Here is a 10,126-nt window from a genome sequence, read left to right as displayed (position 1 = left end):
AAGAACTGGAATGTTCAATAAACGTTTATGAACATAAACATCCACATTAATTAATTTTGGGACAGAAAATAATGGCAAAGCTGTATTTATCAATCTGCATTCAGTTCCATGAAAATATTTTAAGAAGGTAAACACTCGCCCTATTATTATCATTTGAAGCGTTTCTACCTCATAACTAAACATTGCTGCATGATTGACAAATTTCGAGTCCACATATTACTATTTTAATATCCGATTACATATTCTACACATATCCAAAGGACGCTAACCGTAAAACAAAGAATATTGTATTACAGTAATTTATCATTAAATTCACAACAAACCGGAACATACGATTCACCTTTTAAAAAGTAACCCACTTACTTCAACATGCTATAGTCACAACAAATGGTGCTACAGGCTAGAAACACACTTTTCACTTCAATTTGCGAAAGACTTGAATACGATCCAAAAGATACCACCCGCCCACCCGAACAGGAAACCAAACTTAAGTACTAACAATAAAACAGAAAATAACAAGACATTGAATTCACTCATCTAAAGTAGACAGAAGTTGGGATTCTGGTGGGTGTCACGTAGACTGATGGTTCACAGCATGGTAATGCAAATGGAGAGTTGGCAAGGAAAAGCAAAGTGGAAACAAATTCAATCTGGAATGGCGCCGTGAGCTCAGCCTCGTCCTGGTTTCCATGTACTGTGCAGACATGGTAAGGGACGACGAATCACGCATGCTCAATATATTACCATATTTAAAAAATAATAATAAAATAAAAACAACCCAGTCCCCATGCACTGCTACAAAGGGGCCAGGGAGAAGCTGGACAAGGCACACGATTACACTAGCACTCTTGCTCCGGCTTCAGCTCGCTCTCATCGACGCAGCCACCTGCGGTGCAACAACAGTGTTGGATTTTCTACTGTGGCATCGCCGCTTCTTTGCATCATGAAGAGTGCCGCTGCTGCTGGCTTGACCGGGGCTTGCCTGCTGGTGACATGGGTTCTGCTCTGCTGCCTCAGTTTCCCTGGGACTGTGTCTGCGCAAACCTGCCCTCCTGTCAACCCCAATTGCTTGACCTGTGCAGTTTGTGAGCTCACTTTCGCCCTACTCAGCTGCCGATATGACAGTGTTCGGAGTTCTGGGTCATGTAGGAGACTGTAGGAGTTTCCTGTTGAGAAGCCGATTGGCATGCTCATGTGGGAATTTACAGTACTTCGGTCATACGAGTTCGTTTCTGTTGCATGTGATCGTGCACAGGCGGTTCAAACCTCGTCGTGTGTCCGTCTTTCGTTGCATGTATTCCATGAGGCATCCATCTCCAGTTATGGAGCTGCCTCCTCCGTGACGCGTTCGGGAGTTCATATGGTTCCTGCGGTTCATATGATGTTGACCAGTGCTGTGAATGAGACTCACTGCCTTTGTTCTTTCCTGATCTTGATGTAAGTCACGTTGTTGCTGACTAAATTTGTTTCCAACGCGCAGCTTACAATTACAACCTAGGCACAACCGACTGGGGCAACCTTCCATGCTCCCAGACGTGCGGGACTGGACTACTTCAATCGCCAATTAACATCGTTCCAAACAACCTCATCCCCAGGATCAACGGCGATTTGACCAGGTCATACACCCAAGCGATTGTCACAGCTGAGATATTCACCGACGGGAAAACCCCAACGGTTTGTCATGAACCCTGACGATTCCCTCACTTTTGCTGCATGCATCGGTTAGCGCGCTGAATCATCGTCTTCAACAGTCCTCCTGAACGCCATTGCACTGTGATGCCAGTCGCTTGGTTGCCGTATTTGCAGCATTCCGTTTGTCACTTACACCCCTGTCCAGTGGGCCAAGCCTGACGTCCACCTTATTCACGAAGCTTATATTTTCGGCTTCCAAGCTCATCAACCTGTGGTTGTGTGTGCTTCTGTCCAGGTGGAAATAGTATCCCCGTTAAATGCTGGTACAATCACAGTCGGTGGCATCACTTACTTCCTCCGCCACTTCCACTTCCACATTCCGAGCGAACACACGGTTTTTGGCATCAGGTACGCACTACCAATTGCACACCTTGACCCTCATCACCTTCGTTTTGGAAAGGCAAGGGAACGGGAACAAAGAAGAGCATCCACTGCTACTAATGGTTTTCAATTGTTCCTTCCAGGCAAGAGATGGAGCTCCACCTAGTGCACACATCCATTAATGTAACTCCACAACGCACGACAGTAATTGCTGTGCGCTTCACCTTGGAAGAGGCTGATGACACCAATAGCTTCCTGGCTCAGGTAGGGAATGAACTCAATCCACCTCGCCACCTCACGCACCCCATGTCGAATCTCTGTTCCAGCTCCCTCATCATTTGCATGCGTTGACGGCCTTCGCCATGACCTAGACACAACATCCACGGACTCGAGGGTCAAGGATCCCCTGTATGTACAGTGCTCAACCAATAGGTAGAACAGGGAGTGCCTGCTTTTGCCTACCCATGGCTTCATGCCACGTTGGTTGCTGTGCAGTTCTTCCCCCAGTTGCCACCAGTTACTCAACCAGTGACAACCAGGACAACCATCAGAATTCAGCTGCCTTTCAAGGAAATCAAGGGTGCCTACTACCGCTACAACGGCTCTCTCACCACCCCTCCCTGCACAGAGGGCGTTAACTGGGCAGTCATCGCAAAGGTAAGCCAGCCTCTTGTCGTCCCATTTTGACTCCGAGCGTTCCATCTGTCACCCTCCCCCAGGTTGATCTGGTTGCTAAGGTGTGGGAAGGTGTTCCCCAAACCTCCAACACAGCTAGTCATAACGCAGGCTCCAATGCACACAGTCAAGGAACATGATCTAAAGCGTAAAAAGTTCTACGGTTGTAATTTTCGAGCGGCTGTTTCTTTTTTCTTTTTATTTACTGACGAATCAACTTGGCGGTAGAAACTTAGCTAGCAGTGCTGATATGTAGAGAAAAGTCGCCTGCACGTGACACGCTTTGGGTGATGACTAATGTTACTAATGTGGGTGGGTTTGTGTTCGCAGCTTGCGACATTCTCACCTGCGCAATTCAACCAACTGCGAGCAGCCATTCCGGTACGTGCCGCAACTGATAGAATTGAGACGTCAGGGAATCGGAATTTGCAACTTGAAAAATGAAGAATTTAGAGTTGTTGGTTTTATTCGAAAATGGGTGAGTCAATATCACGGTAGCTCATGTCACAAGTGCGTTTGCGTTGTGATCGCAGGTTGACAATGCTCGCCCACTGCAAAATGTGAATGGGCGACCCGTGACCTTCTTCGCCTTGTAAACACAGAAGCCGATCTGCATGAGTTTCAGTCATGCATAGGAACAATACTCACCATAGTGAACTGGATAAAAACGTCGATCGAACGTGTGATATTTCTGAATAAATTGTAACCCTTGGGTAATTTGAGGTGTTTGTGGTGACTCCGAACACCTGACACGATTTAATATATGGTCGGATTTTTCCCTTTCATGAGAGACTGGAGTAGGTATATGTTGAAATGAAACGTATTCATCCATGTGCCACGCAAAAGAAGAAAAGGAACGTACTCATCCACGTTCTGTTCCAGAACATTCAACACTTTGGACAAAAGAATTACTGTTTCATCGTGTCTTGAGATAACAACAACGAGACATCGTGTCTTGAGATAACAACAAACATCGTGTCTTGAGATATCGTGTGCAAAGCTTAGTCTTCCAGATGTAACCCTAATCCTAATTTAGAACAACTGAGAATTTGATTAGCCGCTGCTAATCTGTACTTTAGCTCGAACAGTAGAGACATTAATCATGGAAGCAAAATAGAATGTACTGTTGATTGCATTGTTGGTGTTCTGTGAATCTCCCTTAGTTTTATCATGGTATCAAAGCGTTAGTTGATATTTTCTTACTCATAAGAGAACAGTCAATGTAATGTGCTTTCAGATGAGCAAGATTGTTGAGTGAACCTGGTGAGTAATACTCCCACTGTGAAACAACATTCGGGAGAGGAGTAAGGAGTATCTCGAGCAGATCAACTACAATCAACTTGGATGCTGAAAGTTAGAATGCCCATTTAGGAGAAAGGAACTAACTATATAAGGAGGAGCAAGTTACAGCACACATGGAAATCAAAGATGAAGATGTTACAAAGGTGCAAGAACATGTGGGATATAGTCAAAACTAAAACCCTATTTTCATTTCAAATTGGAGGAGTTGAATACACCAAGCTCAAGTTGTGACAATGTTAGAACTGTGATGGGATGGGATGATGTCAACAAATGTTCCAAGCAAGGTGGTGCAATTAAAAATTACAAAGTGTTAGCATCCTTACAAAACAATACTAGATTTTACAAAGTTGTGATGGTAAAAGCTACTATGATAATCAGTAGTAGCACTACAATAAAAATAGAATATTAAGTGGTGGTTAAGAAATTCATAGGGTCATAAAGAACAATCAAAGAATTTTGATGCTCTCTTGAATTGGGACAATGGTTGTCTATGTAGTGGCATGTTGAGTGCCAGTTTTCACCAAGTCTTGTAATTATTCAATTTGCATATATGACTATAGATTGCTTTGCATAAAAAATAAAAGAATCCTTGGTTTTATTGAAATTAGTGCATATTGAGTATAGTTATGACTTTGTAAAGTATTTTTTAAGGATATGATTCTCAAAGGAAAAAATCTTTTGTATACTCTTATATTACTTAAAAGAATTTGAAAGTCACTCAAATATGATATAGTATTGAATTAGAATGGCTATTGCTAAAAACAAAAAATCAAAAAGTCATGAAATAAAACTAAGGATTAGAAAGGCATTGACAAGAATTAAAAATACTTCTTTCTTGGTTCCATATATACTCTTAACTAAGAACTACGTTGTCGTATTACGTGCTTTCCTGCTCGAGAACGCGCCGGGCGTCTGGTTGTAGAAGGTAGTATGGAGATTCGCCGATAGTCAAGCAGTCTATCAGTTTTTGACTGCTAGAATATAAACGACTGCAACAATGTATCGTAAATCTATACGGGTGCTCTTCGACTGCTTGTCGAAGTCTTTTTTGCCCCAGCCGATAGGTCTCTAGACATTACAGAGAACCCCGAACAACCCAAACTGTTAATCTTCAATATCGCTTTGTACTTACGATCTTGTATCCATTGACTGTCTTGTTAGATTAATCCAATAAATTTCATTCACTCCGCATACTCAATCCTATAGACACCTTTTTAATCCTTCAATCACAGACGTAACTCGATTTCACAAAATAGTCAAGAGTATTCAAACCCACTTCATTAAAAATCCAGATTCACCATTACAATACTGACTTCAGCAGCGATTGCCTCAGTCTTCCCAAAACTCTCCGAAGAAAAAAATCCAAATTCTATGTCTTTCCTTCCTCGACCCAAAGCATGAAGCTCCTCTCTCTAATCCCCTTGATCTTCAAAAACCTCTAATGAAAACCGAACTAGTAACCTTGCCAAAACATGAAAAAACTCCCTGCTCCTCTAATTCCCCTTCAACCTTAAAACCCCCCTAACCTTATCCTCTGAATTTCTTCAATCTTCCGTCTTAGATCCGGAATTGGCTCCCACCGTCAAGCTTGGATCCGAAATTGGCTCTCGCCATCAGAGTTTTCTCCTCCGTTTTTACCTTTAAGAAATCCATTTACCGAAAACAACGTTTCCTGAAACGGCACAGAGAACAAGACAGCCTGAAACAGAATCGAACCCCGTAATCGGGACCACATTGAGTCGCCCGACCAATTCAAGTCCCATATTGGGAAAGATGCAAGTAGTAACCTGGATGTTTCCGTAATTGGGTCAAATTGGTCCTCGCATCAGATTGGCTAAGACCCGTAGTAAGACCTAGATTTCCCGTAATTAGACTGCATTGGATTGACCGGCCAATTCAGGTCTCATATTGGATAAGAGGACCCGGATTGGATTCTCGAAATTGGATCCAATTGGCTCTTCGAACCCGTCGTGTGAATTGGCCCTTCTCTTCCTGCTGACTCCCGTTATTGGAATCGAATGGAGCATTTCAGTATGCCCCGGCTGACTGTAACGGAGCGACTGAACCTGACCACTCAGTATTTGCACTGGAATTGGTCGATGCTCCCAATATTCGAGGTAACTGAATATTAATAAAATTCCCCTTTCTTTTTATTTTCACTATATACTCGTGTTACAACACGACATCCACGCCCTCTGAACCTGTGCATCCTCCGGTATGCACCAATTTATCCAATTGTTGTTTGATTCAGAATATATCCTCTACGTATTTGTCCAGTTCGTCTTCGTCACCTTTATTATCCAAATCACTTTCATCTTCTTACTGCGGAATCTCTATACCTTCATTAAGGTCTTCCATATTCATCTCTATGTGTCTTCATTTAAATATTTTTACTCACTTCCCTACAATTGGTATTTTCAATTTTGTACCATCTAACTCCCGTAATGAGTAAGTCGCATTATCATGAACAGTTGTTACCACATATGGTCCAAACCAACGTTTTGAGAATTTCCGCAAAGTACTATGTTGATTATCCAGACTATTGTCATAAACAAGTACCCAGCCGCCTTCCTCGATTGCTTTTGGTCTCAATCGATGTTGCTTATCGAATCGCGCCTTGTTTTGTAACCTAGCTCTTTTTAACCTTTCCAATGCTATCTGGACATCTTCCGTTCTGTGCTCCAATTGTCGAATCCTAATAGCCAGAAGTTCTTCTCTTGTCAATCCATCTTCCCATGGTAGCATACTCCAAGTAAGTACCTTTTCTTCAATCGGCATAATTGGTTTTTGACGTGTCATAAGTTCTACTGGCATATATCATGTCACCGAGCTATGTGTTGTTCGATCAGCCCATAATGCAAATGACAAAAGCCGTGGCCACTTTTTAACTTTCCCATTACAAGCTTTAACTAATGCTTTCACAATCGGTGGGTGACCACGTTCGCTTTTTGCATTCCCTTCTGGATTATAAGCAGTAGTCAGTGATAGTTTAACTCCATATTTTTCAAAGAACTTACAAGCTTCTTGTGCATTTAATTCTCCACGATCTGCAGTGATTTTTCCTACGCACCCGTAATGGCAAATGACATCTTCAAACAAAAACCTACAAATCCCCTCTGTAGATTTTGTCCTCAATGCTCTTCCTTCTACTTGATTTGATAAATCTTCACGAACTAAAACCAAATATCTCATCTGCCATAACCCGACCGGCATAATAACCAAATCAACAACCCATTTAAAATGAATAGCCAGAGGATACGTAGGATGAAGACCATCTCGATGTCGGATATTAGAATACGATTGACAAATTTCACATGACTCTACAAATGAGAACACATCTCGATACATATTTTTCCACCAATATCGTTCCTTGAGTTTAGCAAAAGTAGCCCAGATTCCTCTATGCCCTGCCCATAAACTATCATGAAACCCCTTTAATAATTTTAGTCTTTCTTCCTTTTTGCCTATCACTCGCTGTGGCATCCCAATTCCTTTCTTCGGTCTCTTCCATAAGAATCCATCTCGAAGTAAAAATCCATATGCTTTTTTTCTTATTTGTTTGAATTTTTCTATAGACCAATTCCCCTGCTTAGTCAAGGTATTCAAGTAATGACCAATATCCAATAATTCTCCTTCATAAGACTCTCCAAGAAATAGCTTGTCTTCTATGTTGAGATTTGATATTGAATAGAATTTCAATCCAACGTCATCAATGTCTTCACCCATTTCGTCCTCCCTCTCGTATCTTGCTCGAGATAGCATGTCTGCTACTAAATTGTCTTTTACAGTAATATGCTTAAATTATGGATTTAGTGACTTAATATAAGCAATCCATCTCAACATCGCAATATCTGGCATCGCACAGTTAATAATCATTCCAAGCAATGGCAAGCAATCTGTTTCAATTACTACTACTGCCCCAATCAAATAGTCCTTTTCAGCTTTCATAGCTGAAACGACTCCCCAAAGTTCTCTTTTGACTTGCGAATATCCACACTGACGAATACTTAAAACTTTAGCCCCAAATCGAACTGCAAATCTACTCCCATCTGAATCATCTTGACCCACAGCCCATCCAACGGCAATTGGACTAGCATCCATAGTAAGAATCACTGGTCTATTGCACTTATAATCAACCTTCCTCAATATTGGAGGTGACATCAATAATTTCTTCAATCTTTGCATTGCCTGAATATGCCTTTCTTCCCATTTAAATCGGTAACCCTTGCGTAAAAATTCATATAATGGATCCGCTATGTGAGCAAAATAAGGGATCCAGATTCGATAAAATACACATGCACCCAAAAACCTGCGAACCTCTGTTAAAGAATCACAATCCTCTTTCATCCTTCCAATTGCATCAACTTTAGTCGGATCTGATTTTCTTCCGTAAGATCCACATAAATGTCCAACAATTACAACCTCTCGTACTCCAAATACGGACTTCATACCCGATAATGTAAGATGAACTTCTCCAAGCCGAGTTAAAATCTTTTCACAATCTTGTATATGATCAACAACATATCTGCGACACCCCCTCGTATCTAAAGTTTCATCCTTGTCTCCTTCTCTGCTCCCTTTTATAGGAACATCATCCAGAAAAGGCATAGTCTTTTCTGGAATAAAATCTCTCAATACCTTATTCATCCCATTCATCATATGCGCAACTGAGTTGGTCGCGCCTTGAGGAAGAGTGCACATTCTAACCAATCCAAGCAGTGTCCTCATCGTTGTCATATCTCTACTTCCTTCGACAAGTTGAAATTGATCATAACCTGAATACAAATCACCCATTGAATAGATCGCCCTTCCAGCTAACGCCTCAGTAAATTCATCCACAATAGGTCCAATTCCTTCATTCCTAACAGTTACAGCATTCACCGGCTGCATATTTTGAATAAACCGTAGTGATCCATTCTTCTTAGGTACCGTAAACCATCGACTAGAATACGGTGCAAATGAAGGTTCCAATATTTTCATCTTTATCTTTTCTTTCAATAGTTCTATCAATTTAGGTAAATGTACCTTCGGTACTGGAATCGGTCTTAGATTCCAAGGTACATGCGGTACAGTGAAGATAACCATAGGTGTTATAATATTTGGATCCACACACCCAATTTCATGAGATTCAAAGGCAAACGATCTACCTTGTTAAGCCAACATCTTTTTGAAGCAAGTAATTTCCTCCGGCAATAAAGAACCATCAGAACCAATCTTCAATTCTTCAAAAGTTTCTTCAGTAAACTGATGTCCAATACTCATTGGATCTCTTAAACTTGCTTCTTTTGATGCTTCTCCCATTTGTTCTTTAGAATCCTCTAGTAATGGTCCAGCAACAGGCTTTACCTTCTTATCTGCAGTTTTATATCTCGCCTCTACTGTGACTTCCGGTGCTTGAAAAGATTCAAGCATGGTATAAACCTGTCTCGAATGAATCTCAACAATCTTATCATTATCCCCTAACCCAATAGATGTAATCAATTCCAATGAATCTTCCAGTCCATTTTCTTCATAAACACTCAAAATCCTCTCATCATCTTGCAATGTACCTATCTTGCGTAATTGTCCTTCAATATTATATAATCTTTTTCTTTCTTTTCTTTTAAAATCATCAACTTTTTTATACATGATATTTCCATTCTCCAATATACCAATAAAACTCGCATCAAAGGCACCTTCATCTCGTGAGAGTACCTCCTCTTTTGTACCTCCATAATCTCGCTTTACAGTGGTACCTCCCCAAAATCCTTAAATCCTTCAACAATCTTTGGCAATGGTTTCTCCCTCAACTATCTCGATTCCGTTCATGGTTAAAAGGCACTGTTAGAAATTGTACAGCTTTCCTCCCATCTTCGCTCCGTACCATTGCATAAGCAGAACCATCGTCAAGTACTTTTGTTTCCATCCGTGTTGCCGTGATATAAGGTTGTCCTAAAATCAATGGATAAGACGTTGTATCTTGAACGAAGAAATGTTGCTCCATCGCAACATCCCCAATCCGAATTTTGACATCTGGACATGCTCTATATAATTCGCCCTGTGTGTTACTACCTGCTCGTATTGCCCATCCATGTTCCATATCAATTGGCCATTTTTGCTTCTTATAAAGATCTTTAGACATGAGATTTATTTCAGA

General features: G+C 41.2%; 1 protein-coding gene across 1 annotated transcript; it reads left to right on the top strand.

The window, feature by feature from the left end:
- The first annotated feature begins 772 nt into the window (after positions 1-772).
- LOC112284348 (dioscorin DB3S) lies at positions 773-3,471 on the top strand. Its single transcript, XM_024524073.2, has 7 exons — positions 773-1,085; positions 1,481-1,674; positions 1,928-2,040; positions 2,157-2,277; positions 2,509-2,670; positions 3,019-3,069; positions 3,222-3,471. The coding sequence occupies exons 1-7, from the start codon at positions 788-790 to the stop codon at positions 3,282-3,284; spliced, it is 1,002 nt and encodes a 333-aa protein (XP_024379841.1). The 5' UTR covers positions 773-787; the 3' UTR covers positions 3,285-3,471.
- Positions 3,472-10,126: the final 6,655 nt, after the last annotated feature.

Source organism: Physcomitrium patens, chromosome 7 (assembly GCF_059467195.1).
Source record: "Physcomitrium patens ecotype Gransden chromosome 7, ASM5946719v1, whole genome shotgun sequence".
NCBI lineage: Eukaryota > Viridiplantae > Streptophyta > Bryopsida > Funariales > Funariaceae > Physcomitrium > Physcomitrium patens.
The sequence above is the reverse complement of the archived record's forward strand: the minus strand, read 5'-3'. Positions and strand labels throughout refer to the sequence as shown.